The following is a 15,843-nucleotide window of genomic DNA, read 5'->3' as shown; positions in this document are numbered from 1 at the left end:
TATCTCCCCTCCCTGCAATGCCCAGTGCTACCAGGGACTGCTCTGCTGGCAGCCGAGGCAACCCAGATGGGCACAGTGCGGCACGATGGATTTAGCCTGGTGAGCGGAAGAGGAGGCGTGGGATGAAAGGCTGGCTGGCGTCGCTCGCCCGCCCTCCCCTCCGGCGCTTSCTCCCACTGCAGGAGGAATGAGCAGAGTCATGGGGCTGCCGAAATCTGACTCCTCCAGTAATAGCTGACGGCAGCTGGAGCTACAGCCACCTCCACGGGCTGCTCTGCCAGGGACCGTGGGCTGGTTGCAGCGAGCATGAGCAGGGCATGGGGCCTTGCTGTGGATGTTGGGGGCGGCAGCAACTCAAGGCTTCTGGAGAAGACATGGACTGTGCAGCACCCGGGGAGCTAAAACTCTCTGAGAACACTGTGCAACCAAAGGAGCTGCAGCCCTGCTGAGTGCTGGTGTGTCCTGTAATGCTGGCCCTCCCTAACAGCTCTGCAAAACCCTCTTTGCAGGGAAACTGGGGCCAGCTGCATGCTTGTGGACTGGCAATCCCAGCAAGCTCCTCTGAGTCCTTGGAGCCCCACAGCCCCATGAGAAGGGGCTGGTCCATCCCCCCCATGGGTCTCACCTGAGCAAGTGTCAGGCATGTCTCCATGGGACTAGCGATGGCCCTGTGCCCTCAGCTTGAGTTTTGAGGCTGCTAGCATTGGTGGAAGGGAAGGCTCTGGGCAGGCTTCCAGAGCTGGTCGAGCAGAGCATGAAATGGGTGTAAATCGGGGATAACTCTGGTGCAATGTAGAGGAGAGGCTCTGCACCCAAAGGGCCAGGCATCAAATTTCCCATGATGGATCAGATTGAAAAGAAGCAAGTGTAGGGGCTGGACACTGCAAAAAGGATGGTCTCTGTCTGAGTGGTTGCGCCAAAGGATGGGACTGATTTCCCCCCACCACGTCCAGCAGAAGCAGGGCCTAAGTGGTGTGCAATGCCCCCTGCCTCCACGGGTATCACCAGCTCTTGGGATAATGGTAGAGCCTAAGGAAAATCCACTTTGCACACTGAGATTCAATTCAGTGATAGTGAGGGGGCATGGTGGGTTTTTTCAATGCAGTTATTCAGCACTGTTTGAAACCAATATGTCCCTTTGCCATTGCTTTTATCTTTAGGTCCTATAATTGCCATAGGACATGTCAATATTGGTTATGTACTGAGAGTCTGTTCCCGCTGGGGCTATAAATGTCCAGTTCCATTAATTACAAATGTCTGAAGATTTCCAAACCTTAGCTTTAAACCTAGTGGGTTTTGAAGCTGGGGATTATGAGAAGTAGTTGAGATGATGATTTTTCTGGGGCAGATGTAAAGCGACAGTATACTGAGGCATCTGAACTGCTGTCGCCCCTTGCAGGGCCCAATGTCTGTGTTGGGCAAGGCAATTCTTTAACAATGTCTTTCTGCCCCACCTTCCCCAACAGTAGTATTTTTCAGAAAGTTAATTTTAGAGAACTTCAAGATTCCAGGTGACACCACCTGTTAAAACAGCAGAATTCCCAAAAGGGGGGAGGGGCAGGAATAAATGCAGTCTTGGGCAACTCTGCAAACTCTGAAACAGGATCACTGCAACTCTGCAAAGTGGAATTGAGCATAATGATATATTGAGCATCTTTGAGCAATTCCTCTCCCCTTGATCTTGCAGCTATACTACTACCTTAGTAATAGCCACTTTTCAAGTCATTTTAAGAGAGTTAGGAGCCTAAATATCATTAATTCTTAATGGTCCTTGAGGATCTAAGTCCTTTAGGGCTCTGGCTGTAGCTCAGCTTCCTAAAGTCTGCTGTGGCTGCTGCTGTTTTCCAGCTGTGTTACCATCTCTCTGACAAAGGAAGGTTTCTTTCCTGGGGAGTCTCTAAAAAGGACCAAGCCCTGATTCACTGCTGTCATGGGGGCACAGGGCAATTCTCCACCCAGCTCATACCCACCTTCCTGTGACCATCAATATCTGTCCATCCTTGGCAACCTGGTCTCTGCTTATCCCAGGGAGGATCCAGAACTGGGAACACTTTCATGGATACTTTCATCCAAAAATCTGCCACTTGGTTGTAAGAAACTTAAAGCTTGGGTGGCTTTTTGCAGTTCTAATGAAAGCTTTGAATGACTTCCTTTCCAAGTCTGATTGCCCAGATACTGGATTTTGGGGTAGTTGGGGGAGAAATGGCTACAAGCACTTTATGAGAACAGCCCTGTTTTGTGAAGGCCCTTATCTCCTCAGTTGATGGCTTGGGCTTCTGCTCATAGTCCTGTCCCTATACAACTAGGACATGAAGTTAGGACTGGAATGACTGGATCACAGCATGGGCATCACTGTATGATGATAGGATGGTGGTATCCAGACCCCACCAAGGAAGAAAACCTTGCCAGGATGTCCTCAGCCCTCCCACAGAAGGAAAGCTGAGAGATGGAGGAAAATAAATTATTTAATGTAGGTTCCCAGCTGGAAACTGAATTCCCTGGTCCTGTTGATTTCTAAGAGCATCCTGCACTTCCAGTGCATAAAATGGAAGTGACTCAGATGCTGAGGACTTGCCACAGCCTCTGCATGGCAGGGCGGGAGCCTGGATTAATGACAGGGAATAAATAGTTTGTGGCCCTCTGACAAAATGTCTTGGTCCCTCTCTGTTTCACAAGAGGATGTGATGGCCATGGGGAAATTGCAGAAGATCCTTAATTGCTGTTGCGTCCTGGGGCTGTTTTCCTTCAGAGACCAGAGTGAAAGCACTGGGCGGGGGGGGGGGGGGGGGGGGTTTCCTCACCCCCATCTTCACCCTGTGCCTTAGCCTTAAAGATGCAATTCTAAACCTATCTCTTTGCTTTCTACTGCTGTGGTTGAACTGCTTCATGAAAAAGTATTTCCCTTGGCCCATTCTAGCATTTTTCCAAGGTCTATAGCCAGGCATCTCTAGCTCCTCAGCCCCTGAGGGACAGTCAGATCCTGTGCTGCCACAACCCCATCAGCGAGGTCGGCCTGATCCCAGTAGCAGACCTGACCCTTCGGGGAAGGGTTCACTGCTGAAACAAGCTGGTGTTTGAGTCAGGCATGAAGGCAAAGCTGGGTTGAGATGCCACAAAGCAAGGACCTTTTTGGTCTCTAGGAAACCTTTGTCAGGCATTTCAGCCCTGCTTCTGGGTATGTCAACTTGTTCCTCTCCATGCCATTGTCCATCTTTTTCCTGCTTTGCTCTCTCCCAACCCTTTCTGTTATTTGCCTGGTGACTGAAGCCACCATTCTCTCTCTCAAATGGTCCATCCTATTCAGGTCTGGAGAGTTGTTCTCATCTTAAGATTAGAACATACCAGCACTGCCAGTGACTTGTTTCTTGGCCTGAGATAAGACTTTAACCCCTTCCTCTGCCTCTAGGAGGAGGGTGAGCAGAGCCATCAGTCAGACTGCAAGTTACTCACGTTCCCTATGGTTGGGAGTGGATGCCCTGACCCACAGGGTCCGGTGTGCAATACCCTGGAAAAACCATGAAAAGCACCCGCAGGGCATGGTACCACAGACCAAAAGGGGACCTGTCTATATAAATAAATGCCTAGTTGCAGTGGCGTGTGGAGATGTTTGCTCTCTTCCAAAATGTTCTTAGTCTTTCCTACCACACCTATCTGGTAGGTGTGATGAGGGAAGTGTTTGATACATGTTGGGGAGTGCAGTGTGGAAATGTCCTTGCTTCTTGTCTGGAGTGCACCTTGCATGTGGCAGGACCTTGTCCTGGCTCTGCTGCAATGCCAYTGAGAAGCAGAGCTCCCTGCACTGAGACCACACAGCACAGGTTTGCTGAWGTTTCTTGTGGTTTGGACTGTTAACACACAGACCAGCAGGACTGTTAATGTGCTTTGCCAGCAAAAGAGGGGGTTTTCCACTTAACCGAGATGATGGGTGCTGTAACACCTTCTTCCTTCTCGTGCTTCTGGCTCCATAGGCACAGTGGGGTGGCAAGCTCCTCTTGCCAAGGAGCCTTTTACATTGAGCAGTACCCGTTGCTTGCGCATGAGAAGGCAGCTAAGGATGCACTGCAGCATGTTGCACAAGGGGGGACAGCTGGATCAGTGCCACAGATGAAGATGTTTGCTTTTGTTGGAGAACTCTTATCTAGATTATAAAGTTGCTCTTATGAAGACACTCAGCTGGTGTCAGAGACCCCAGCTGCTCAGCTCATGCTGTGTCCTGGAAAAAATCTGATAGGATGGTGCTTTCTGATCGGAGGCTGAATGAGGGTCTGGGAAGGGAAGCAGCAGATGGGGTCCCCCATCATCATGTGATCCATTTCTCTAGAGGAAYAGCAATGCCACTTGCAAATCCAATATTTCTGGAGCTGGTTGCCGAAATAAAGCTGCTCACAAAAGCATGCTGAGTTTCTGCCATCACCTGGCTTCAAGTCCTGAGCTTTTAATTAACAATAACAGCATACCATGCAAACGGGCCTGCATTTCCCCCTTGCCGCCTGAGCTTCCCTCTCCCCAGCAGGCTGGGTGCAGGCGTCCTGAGAGCAGAATGAGAACATGGCTGGCCTGCCACACATCCCAGGCCCCGAGCACCTCCGCCCRTTCACCCCCGAGTCGCTGGCTGCCATCGAGCAGCGCATTGCTGAGGCAGAGGCACTCAAGATAAAGCAGCAGCATGTGGAGCTGCCCGAGGAAGAGGAGCTCAAGCCCAGCAGTGACCTGGAAGCCGGGAAAAACCTGCCGTTCATCTATGGTGATCCCCCCTTGGAGCTCATTGGGATGCCTCTGGAGGACTTGGACCCTTTCTACAAGGATAAGAAGGTAAGAGGCAGAGTTGATGATAATTGTGAGTGTCCCCAAAAAAGGCTAAAGCACAGACCCCTCCCTTCCTCCCCTCACCCTGGGGTCTCACCTGAGCCCTTCTTGCTGAGCCAGCTTTCAGCCATGGCCCTGAGTTGCTCTGGTGGCTTCTCCCCTGAACCAGAGCCATCTGCGTGGTGGTGCCTGGCCACACAGATCCTGGCAGTGAACTTGGCCTTCTGAAAGCTCATCATCTGCTCCTTCCTTGACAAAAGCCCCAAGTCTTTTGAAATCCAAAATGCATATAAAGGGGTCAGCTCTAAGTGCAGCATTTGACTGGTGAGCGTTTTCGTGGTGTGCAGAAGGGCTAGCAAACCTGCCTCCTCTTTTCTCTGCAGACRTTTATAGTCCTCAATAAAGGCAAGTCCATCTTCCGGTTCTCTGCAACCCCTGCCCTCTACCTGCTGGGACCCTTCAACCCCATCCGGAGAGGAGCCATCAAAGTGCTTATACACTCATATCCTTGCTGAGGAGAGCAGCTGTCTCCCCTGAGATGCTGCTCCATTGCCACGTCAAAACCTGATGCGCAGACTGTAAACATGGCTGGGAAAGGACTGAGATAGGTGTTTGCTGATGGTGTGAGAGGGAAATCTTCTGGGCCAGCCAGGAGCAAAAAAGGGGGCTAGGATGAGTGGGAGGTGATCCCGACAGAGCTGTGGGTGGCAGCAGAGGTTTGGGGGCCAGGAGGTTGRAGACAAAAGGAAAAAGAAGAGGTGATTATGGCAGAGTGTCCTGTTGATAGTGGTGGGAGCCGTGTTCCGGAATGATGGAGAGGAAGGAGCACGGGGTTCAGAATGGAGGCTGATCCAGCACTGTGGAGGTGGAGAAGGGAGATGAAAGGGAAGGCAAGGCCCTGAACAGCATTGTAGGAGCAGGGGGACTAAGGGAAGAGCGTAAGCATGGGACCTAGTCAGGAGACACTCATAGGAGGAGCAAACTAGGGCATGAGAACAAGGTGGGAGCCAGGACAAGAGGGATGTAGCCCTCTGCCCTGCTCCAGGAGGAGCAGGGTTCTCAGCTTCACACCCTCACATGCCCTTCAGCAGGTACAACTAATGCCACAGCCACAGCATTTCTCCTTGACCAAGTTTTAAATTATTCAGCATGTTCATCATGATCACAATTTTAACCAACTGTGTGTTTATGACACTGAGCAACCCCCCGGCATGGTCCAAGAACGTGGAGTAAGTCCCTGTATTCCGCRACGTCTCCTCTCTGCAGGGGAACATCCCAGCTTGGGTCCTCCTCAGGCGGTGGAGAGACAGGACCAAGGCTGAGGTAGAAGCGTTGGGAACCAGGCACTCGTGGGAGGAGGAAAAGTGTTATTTGAAGATGCTGGTGGCCCTTGTGATCTCAGAAGGGACATCTGCACTCTGCTTCAGGCTTTGCAAAGAGCGGGGGTGTTTTGAAGCCACCACAAGTCCTGTGGGGTCCAAAGACCCCCGTGGCAAGAGACTGCTGCCGAACAGGTTGGGCTGGGTCAGCGGTGATGGTTTGGGAGGCTGGGCAGATCCACCCCTTCAGGGAGCGTGGACAGCCTGCCACAGCTAGAAGGAGGAAAATGCAGAGATTTCTGCTGTGGCTCTGCACAACTGGGCTTCCATGGGGTTTTACAGAGAAGTTGGCACTGTTGGGATGTCAGCACAGCCCAGAGGCTGCAGAATAGTCCTACCAAAGGGGTGACAGCTTAAGATGTCTCAACTTCCCTCGCGAGCTGAGCTTAGCTGAAAACCTCCCCATGATGGCAAAGCACCTCAGGAATCCAGTGAGCTGCCAAGCTTGCTCCCCAAGACAGCCTTGCTGTCACTGGCCGCGGGCAGGGGCTGACAAAGCCTCATGGCACCCGGATTTTGTCCTGAGCTGACCCCTGGACCCAGACAAGCATCCTGTCTTCCTCTTTGAGTCACTGTTCCCATTTTAGATACACCTTCACTGGAATATATACCTTCGAGTCCCTCATCAAGATACTGTCAAGAGGCTTCTGCATTGACAACTTTACATTCCTGCGTGATCCGTGGAATTGGCTGGACTTCATGGTCATCTCCATGGCGTGAGTTCGTTGGAATGGAGGGGGAGGCCAGGCTGCCGAGCTCTGGCTTTGCCACCTTGTCTCAAAAGGGGACTTGGGGGAGGATGGCTGGAAAATATGCAGGTGGGTGCATGGGCAGAGCTTCTGCCCGCCTGATGCCCCCTCCTCTCCCGTCCCACAGCTACATCACAGAGTTCGTGGACCTGGGCAACATCTCGGCTCTCAGGACGTTCCGTGTCCTCCGCGCCCTGAAAACTATCACAGTAATTCCAGGTAGGAGTCTCAGAAAGTGTCTCCTTTCCAAGTTTTCCCTTTCCTTGAGCTCAGGTTTTCCTGTGGCTAAAGCAATTCTTTTTTTTCCTTTTGACAATTCTAAGAAAAAAAAAAAAAGTATTTGATCACTTTAAAGCATTTTCCAACTAATAATTCAGCTTTTGGGTCAGATCCAGCTGATTTTATACATTTAAATTAGCTGCAACTGGGGAAGGCCTCTGACAAGCTGGACGTGGTGTTTTTAGGACTTCTTGGAGATGCGTCAAGTGCATTCGCTCTAACATGAGGTTTTGTAGGCTTGATTGACAAGATCCTAATACGCTTTGCCTAGCCTGTGGAGCCCTGAATTTTGTTGTGTCCCCACTGCTGACTGCTTTGATGCCAAGTTTTAGGTATTCAATAGGTACTGGGGCAAGTGCAAAGTGATAAGTGTTTAACATCACCCCATTTCGATAACACCTCACTCAAACTGATAGAAATGAGATGCCAGACCCCTGAACAGGCACAAAACTAGACCACAAGCAATAGTTTATTGCGGTGAATACATTCTGGTTCATTTTGTGTTCCTTCAGCTTCCAAATCTTTAGGGTTTGTTTTTTCACCTCAGTCAAACAGGCTAAAAATTGTGTTTAGGAAAAAAAAGTAAGCTGCTTAATCACTGGACTCTTATTTCTGGAATGATGTCCACCCAAGAGGCTATGCAGAAATAGCTATTGCAAAAATAAGCCATTTTAGAACGGTTGTCCTAAGCAGTTTCCCAACATAGACAAGCCCTTGGAGAACAGGGTTTTACCTAAATAGTTGGGGGGGAAAAAAAAATTGGCATGATGACAGGGCTAAAAATCATGCGTATTTGGAGAGATGTCTCCATASGAGAAAGCTCTATGCTCAGAGCTGCTTTAAAATCAGTCCCTGAATGTCCGGGCTTCACCCATCATTCATTTGGACTAAGGCAACAGTAATAAAAATCTCCACATCAAAGGCCCGTTGAGGATCTGCATGCCAACCTCTTCCCTGACATTGTCTGTGGCAGGAAACTACGGTGCTGGGTGAGAGAAAGACTTAATCCCAGAGCTTAATGCAAACTGTCACTTCTGTCACCTTTGCTCAGAAGGAATTAGGCCAGACTGGAGGGGCCAGCTGGGCTCCCAACCGCTTGCTGGAGAGCAGCATGTGGGGGTTTGGAGCAGGGCAGCTTTTCTGCGGCCAGAGCTCAGAGAGCAGCGTTCAGCCTCTTCTAGTTGGGCTGACAACTTTTCTGTGTGCCACAGCAAAGCACCCGGTCCTGGTGGTTTGGGCCAAAAAAGGCAAATTGAAGAGTTCGGCAAAAAAGTAAAACCAAAAGGAATTGAAGCTGCCAGGTTAAGATAGTCTGAATTGTGAAGTCCAGATTGTTTCTGGCCTGAGGAGGCTTGGATAGTATTTGTCCAAGGGAGACTGTTTTTGGAGAAGGATTTACCCTGCCCAGCAAAGTGTGGGGCAGACAGGGGCAAGCAGGGACTAACACAGGGCAGAGCGTGGAGTCTGGGCCCATGGGGTGGATATGGTGATCTTCTCTAGCACCATGTGGTCCTCCCCGGTCCAGCCACCTTTGGGGAAGGACATAGCAGGTTCGCCGTGATTAGCTCAGTAACAACACCTTCTCCCCTAGGGCTGAAAACAATCGTTGGGGCACTGATCCAGTCGGTGAAGAAGCTCTCGGATGTYATGATCCTCACTGTCTTCTGCCTGAGCGTGTTTGCCCTAATTGGCCTCCAGCTGTTCATGGGGAACCTTCGGAACAAGTGTGTGCGGTGGCCACCCCCCCTCAACGACACCCTGCCAGGGGACTTCATGGAKCTGGGCAACGACACGTGGGCCAACGCAACGCTCTATGGCAACCTCACCACCAACAGCACCTTTGATTTTGAGGCCTACCTCAACGATGAAGGTAAAYGCTTACAGCTCCCCCTCTTCATTGACTGATTACCCTGGTTTGCTCTTCAGTTTACCCTGTTCTTCCTCCGTGTCTAACTAAGATGGTTTGCTCATGCAGACCTTTCTGCCAAGGTGCTTCAACAGTATTTGGGCTTTGCAGGGAGATGTGACTGGTGGGTGAAACAGGTTATGCATGCTCACAGGATGGACAGATGGGATTAAATACCCCTTGTCAGGGAAAGTTGAGTTCCCTGAGGGTGCTAAACTCTTCCAGAAAGGTTTCCCTGTGCAGATGTGCAGGGCTGTATGGAGGGTACCTGTGTGCTAGGCTGTGCTGAATCGGTCTGCTGAAAATGGACATTATGCTAGAAAATAAATTATTTAGGAAAACCCACGCGGGGTCACAGATCAAAGGCAGAAATTTTGCCTACAGCAAGATGTGCTCCAGGGATGTTCTCCAAATGCTGTCACCCTCAGAGGCTTTGGCAGCCCTGACACATTTCTGCACCAAGCCAAAGTGCTGCTAGGCAGTCCTGGGGGACTGATTTCTGCTTGCAGAGCGACGTAGCAGTGGGCTGTGCTCTGCATGGATGTTTCACATCTTGTTTAGGGCACTCAGCAGAACTCAACAGAAGGTCAGGTTACAGCTTAGCTGCTTTACCCAACTGTATAAGTAGCTCTGAGATTAATTACAGGAAAGTTTCTATGTAGGGATGCAAATTCAATTTATAGGATGCAATGAATGCAGTGCAAATAGCAACAGCATGTTGTGGCCATGTGTTCAAGTTAGCAGATCTTTGGGCCAGGCCAATGCGTATTGCTTGTAGTTTCATAAGTGGGACAGCTCTTCGATGATCCCATGTAGATTAAACAACAGCCAGGTGGCAGGAAGGCAGGCACAGCCTGGGATGCCCCAAGGAGCTCCAGAAATTCCTGTGAAACATGTGGCTCCTGAAAACGTTGAACTAGGTGATGCCCAAAAGGGGCATTGAGCTGCCCTCTGTGTTCTGCTGGGGATGGGTGTCTCCAGATACTGATCCATATGTCCCTGGGGGCAGGTGACCCACAGTGACACTTCTTGGCACCACTCATGGCTCTGGATCAGTTGTTGTCTGTGCTTGAGCTGTAAAGATGAGCTTTAAGGACTTCTGGTCTTGCCTTTCTGAGTGATTTTTCCACTAGGAAGGAGCTGGCTGGAATGGGAGCAGCAAGAGAAAGGCAATGGCCACAGAGCAGTAGTAGGCTATTTTCCCAGGCTTTTTGGGGACCCCTGCAGCTTACATGCACCCAGTGCCCACTAGAAATGCCCCTCTATTTTGTATGCTTTCTCAGCAAAACATGTTGGCCCTGGTTTATAGGAGAGGGCAGAGATCCCAGCAGCTGCTCACCTGAGCCCGCCTCATTGGCATTCCCAGTGCCTTCATTCACTTCCATGAATGTTTGTGCTGGTAACAGACCACATGTTAATACAACTTCCCAGGAGGCCTGATCCTGACCACTTGGCCATTTCCAAAGCTCTTTGTGGGCTTGGGAGCCATCCAGTTGGGTAGGTGAAATAAAGCCATGAGATCTAGCTGAGTTGGTGCCAAGCAGTGCAATCCAAACAGCAAAGTCAGCGGAGAGGAGATAGCACTGAACCCAAAGCTGGGATTCAGGAGAATATGCTTGACAGTGAGGAGCTGCCAAGAATTTGGAAATCGATGCCTGCAACTTTCATGTCTTGCTYTTTTCCCAACTGCACAGCAAACTTCTACTTTCTGGAGGGAGCACTTGATGCCCTGCTCTGCGGTAACAGCAGTGATGCCGGGTGAGTGGAGCTTGTGCTGGCGGCCGAGTTTTCCTGAAGTTCCTCTGGGAGGGAGAAGGCAGCCCGTGCAGCCTGTGGGACCGCTCACACCTAGCAAAGCACAGGCCTGTGGCTGGGAATGGATGGTGGGAGCCCAGAGGGCGGTGGGCTCTGGATGTGAATCCCAGTTGTATCAGCCCAGAGGGTTTCTGGTAAAACATCTCACTGTCTCTGCGGGTGAAGCATTTTCCTGGGGTTGCTCTTGGGACTGTTGGGGTGCATACAGGGCAAAAACACAGACTCACACCTGCTGCCCTCACGCTCCTTTGACAGGAAGTGCCCTGAAGGATACGAGTGCATTAAAGCAGGGAGGAACCCGAACTATGGCTACACCAGTTACGACACCTTCAGCTGGGCTTTCCTTTCTCTCTTCCGCCTCATGACACAGGACTTCTGGGAGAACCTCTTCCAGCTGGTAGGCATGCTCCTTCCTGGGGCCAGGGATCCCTGGGGCAGCTGCATTGCTTCCAGCCATTAGATGTCCCTCATAGCTGTGCAGGAGTCTGAGGATCAACCATTGCTGGTGTTTTATTTTTGCCCAAATGCTCTTGAAGTTTCAGTGCAGCTCCCAGTCTAGGATGGGTAGAAAGTACCTATTGTCCCTTGACTGGAAACGTGTGGGACCTTGTCCTGTGATTTATGGATGTAACCAGGATCGGGAGCGATGGGGACACAGTCCCGTGCATCTCCCCAGCCTGTGCAATTTTTTTTCAAGGGCAAAGACTGGGTATGCTTCAGTGGTGTTGTCAATTGTGCCATGCAAATCAGGAATTTACAGCAGTATCTAGTACTGGTTTGAGCTAAGGGAGGGCTCCCCCAAAAGGGGAAAAACAGGACATTTGTCTCCTGGATTGAGTCAACCACTAGAGAAGTTGCAGACATCATGAAGTCCTGGCTGTCCTCTAGCCAAATGAATGCCATTCCTGAGTCTGGGGACTAGTTAGCTAAAAGATAACTAAGMAAAACAAGTCTTTCAGAAGGCTGGAATCAGTTCTCTGGGTTCCATGTGACCTTTGGAAAGTGATTGTGCCCAGATCCAGAGTTAGAAAAGGACTGCCCTTGGCCCAAGGGTAAGACCTCTGCAGGCAGGTGCTGCGACATGTCATCTGCYTCCCATTACAGCAATGCGAGTCTGTGATGGGATATCAACCCCCATCCAAATCAAAGATTTGCAGCCCTTGGATTAACAGATAACACAGAGCAGAGTGGCTGGGTTTGCTGAGATTTTTGGCCTCTTTAACACCATTCCCAGCAGAATGCCATGGACTGTAGAATGGGCAAGTAGGAGATGATCAGCCTYTCTTGGCCACCGTTGGAGACAGAATAGAGGACTTGAGAGACCAGGAGTCTCAACCACGGAGGTCCCTGTATCTTGTACTGTTTCAGAGCAGGGGCATGACTCTCAACCATGCTTGCCAGCATCTGGCCTCACTGCTGTCTCCCAGTACTCAGGGGAGATGGGAACAAAATGTTGTATTTCCTACCATGAACGGGTAAGTGCCCTAACCCAAGGCCAGACCTTTTGTTGCAAGAGTCACTGAGGTGGGGTAGCACTGAGAGAGTGAACAGGCCAGGGTCCCAACATGGTGTGATATCCCATGCCGCCTTCTTTCCACAGACGCTGCGTGCAGCTGGGAAAACGTACATGATCTTCTTTGTAGTGGTTATATTTCTTGGTTCCTTCTACCTAATCAACCTCATCCTTGCGGTGGTGGCTATGGCCTATGCAGAACAAAATGATGCTACAATGCTGGAAGCACAGCAGAAAGAGGAAGAATTCCAGMAGCTCATGGAACAGCTGAAAAAACATCAGGAGGAGCAAGAGAAACAGGTTGGTGGGATACATGGASGCCACAGTGAAGCCTGTGGCTTAGRAATAGGYRGGGAGAAGGAAKGAGACAGTGACAAGTGTGGTGTATCTATTTCTGTAAAACCCAAGAATAAGCCCTGCTTGCTCCATAATAAGAAAAGATRAGAATGAGGTGARTAACTATTTTYTGAGTCACCATCWGAATCCAAAAGTTAAGACATTAAAGGCTGAAAAGATTTAATTTCCCCAACTCCTCTCCAAAGACCAACACAGGGAGCACCAAGAGGTGGTAGATGGGTATGGTGCAGATAAGTATTACTCAGGCAGATGAAAGGAGGAGGTGAACAACAACACATAAAAAGCCAGAGAACTAATAACACATCTTTGTGCGTCACATCAAGAGCAGGGAGCCTGACAGAGAGCCTGTGCAGGAAGATTATAATCAGGGTGAAAAGGAGCACTTAACTTTGCTGCAACTGCCCTGACTTCCTTAAATGAATTAGCAAACCATTTGTGTTTGGCCACCGCTGGAGATGTAATAGAGGACTTGAGACCCAGGGAGGTTCCTGCATCCTTGCACTCTTTCAGAGCAGAGGCATGACTCTCGTCTGTGCTTGCCAGGGTCTGGCCTCACTGCTCTCCCCCAGCACATGTGCAAATGCACATGTCTGATGCTTCAGAGAGTTTGCACTGATATTTCACACAGTTGGCATCAGAGTGGGAGGTCTCTGAAGCTGCCCGATCTTCACCTATTTGCTCCATTGCAGTCCTGGGATGTTTTCTTTGGCTCTTTCCAGTCCTTGGGATTCTCTCCTCAGCACAATAAACCTATAAAAATGTGGTAAAAGCTCCTCTAATGTCTGATGCTGCTGCTTGGCCACTTTTAATATGCTCTAATCATCATTTTGGCCTATGTCAGCAGCATTCCCTGGAGACATCCCTGCAAAACTAATTGTTAGTCTGGGCARAAGACCAGCTTCCTCACTTGTAAAGAGAGATGCAAAATAGTATTTTCCTYCCTCTACAGCCTCTATCTCTCATTGCTTATCTGTGTCCAGCCACAACATCCTCCAGGGAAGTGGCTTTTGCTCTTATCTGGCCATTTCTGTTTGTAGAATGGGTCTGAGCAGGTCCTGCCCGAGGGATGGCGACTCTGGACCTGGGTATCAATCTGGTGTCATTTGTTCCCTGAACAAATTAACCAGTGAGTTGCCCAGAGGCTTTATTAAGGAGTGATTCTCATTTATTGTTGCTTACAGAAGTGGAGAAGAGTCAGAGAGAATAGGGATGAGGGCATGGGCAAAGCAGCTATGAGAAATAGGCACACAAATCTATTTAATATCCAGGGACTGAGTAGGAAAATCCCGTTGTATCTGAGCCATTTGTGGTCCTGGCTCCAGGAGTGTGCCGAAGTGTGGGTGCAAAGCCCCAAACACTCCCCAGGCAGGAGACCCAAAGAGGTTCCTGCTCCACTGCAGCACCATTAGTGAGCTAATTAGCACTTGCAAAGCCAACCATGATTGTGGTCAGGGTCATACAAAGAGTGATACTTTGATTTTTAAAAGTAAGATGAAATGTTTCCAATGATATTAAATAAGAGGCTCCTTTAACAGGTTTTTTTTTTTAAATAATACCCTATATTGAAAGCTCTATCCTGCTACAGATTAAAACTTCCTGCAAAGCAAATCAGATTTTGTACAGTTCTATCCTTCACCCTGACCAAACCTGAATAGATTAATGTTGCTGCTGTGCAGAAAGCTTTGTATGGTAGGGTGGGCAAGTGAAAAGGAATGACTTGCAAATTCACACTCATTGTTTAGCCACTGGCAGTAGTTGTTCCTCCCTGCTGTTGCTGTTTRTGTGGGTCCATGATTGCCTCCCAGCTCACCTTTGCCCAGATCCTGCAGCAGCATTGCGGGGGCTGACTTCAGCGTCACAAAGTCCTGCCTGAAGAGGTTACAAGGCTCAGTTCAGTCCCTCCTTAACCTGATCACCCATAACTATTGCGGGAAGGTCCCAACGTGCTGCGGACATTCGGGTGATGGAGATGTGGTTTGATGCAGTTGCAGGACAGGCGGTTCAGCAGCAGTTCCCTGCGCAACAGCACAGCGGTGAAGAAAACTGACTCTGACCAAGGCCTGAATAGTGACCAGGACAAGGCCAAAGACTGCAATGGGCAAGTGGTCCCCAAGGTCRTGCTGGAGCGATCTGCTACAGTGATTGATGTATGTGCTTGGCTCTGTGTCATTGCCTTCCCTTGAGCGTGCCCACCCTGACATACCCTGGCAGAGGGACAGGCTGCCGTGATTCAAATTGCCACAACCCAGCACGGTCCTCCAAACCAGTCAGAGGTGCCTTGCAGCCCACCTGTAGCTCCCACATTACATCCCATATCTTTGAACCATGTCCCCCCTCCCTTTTTTCTTTTCTTTTTTTTTTTCCCCTGTTGTATCTTTAAGCATATTAGTCTCCAGCACTCTGTGTTCATCCACTGTGGCCTCCTCTCCTCCTAGTTCAATCCTGCCAATGAAGCGGAGAAATCAGACCACAACCACCTYGCTGTGGGCAGCCAAGATGGGCCAGGCCTTGAGAAAAGAGTGGGAAGCGCAATCAGTGTCATCTCCAATACTGTGGAAGGTATGTTCTCCCTCAACCCAGGTGAGGGCCATTTCAGCCCAGCTGGGCTCCAGGTGCTTAGCACAGGCCAGTGATACAGGCTGTCCCAAATCTCCTGCCTGGTGCTAAGGGTTGGCCCCAGGGTCTCTGTATGGGATCAGTGTGCTGCAGTGTTGCTCAAGCAGGGCTTTTTGTCCCAGCTTGGTAGGGTGAAGCCTGGAGGCGCAATACTACAATATCTTATTCAAATGAGTAGGATTGCAATGGACTGCCGTGGTCTCCGGAGTCAACTGCGAGCTGCCCAAATGGCCTCTCAAGCTCCTGTCTTAACTTAAGCAAAATGTACCATAGGCTCAGCAATAACTGGCTTTCCAGCCCCAAATACTGTCTTTAGTAAGAAAGCCGGAGAGTGACTTTTCAGAGAAAGATCTTTCTAAGCAAAACAGCACAATACCATCATTGTCTATGGGGCTTTTTCCAGGGATTAAATCACATCACTCC

General features: G+C 49.9%; 1 protein-coding gene across 1 annotated transcript in view; it reads left to right on the top strand.

The window, feature by feature from the left end:
• The first annotated feature begins 4,548 nt into the window (after positions 1-4,548).
• SCN4A (sodium voltage-gated channel alpha subunit 4) overlaps positions 4,549-15,843 on the top strand; it is a 36,210-nt gene continuing 24,915 nt past the window's right edge. Inside the window, exons 1-11 of the mRNA XM_026065160.1 lie at positions 4,549-4,812; positions 5,190-5,308; positions 5,946-6,035; positions 6,773-6,901; positions 7,062-7,153; positions 8,805-9,083; positions 10,814-10,877; positions 11,190-11,331; positions 12,535-12,747; positions 14,790-14,951; positions 15,240-15,363. Coding sequence (XP_025920945.1) covers positions 4,549-4,812; positions 5,190-5,308; positions 5,946-6,035; positions 6,773-6,901; positions 7,062-7,153; positions 8,805-9,083; positions 10,814-10,877; positions 11,190-11,331; positions 12,535-12,747; positions 14,790-14,951; positions 15,240-15,363 — 1,678 coding nt within the window. The remainder of the gene's footprint in view (positions 4,813-5,189; positions 5,309-5,945; positions 6,036-6,772; positions 6,902-7,061; positions 7,154-8,804; positions 9,084-10,813; positions 10,878-11,189; positions 11,332-12,534; positions 12,748-14,789; positions 14,952-15,239; positions 15,364-15,843) is intronic.

Source organism: Apteryx rowi, unplaced genomic scaffold (assembly GCF_003343035.1).
Source record: "Apteryx rowi isolate R43461 unplaced genomic scaffold, aptRow1 scaffold_1020, whole genome shotgun sequence".
Taxonomy (NCBI): Eukaryota; Metazoa; Chordata; class Aves; order Apterygiformes; family Apterygidae; genus Apteryx; species Apteryx rowi.
The sequence above is the reverse complement of the archived record's forward strand: the minus strand, read 5'-3'. Positions and strand labels throughout refer to the sequence as shown.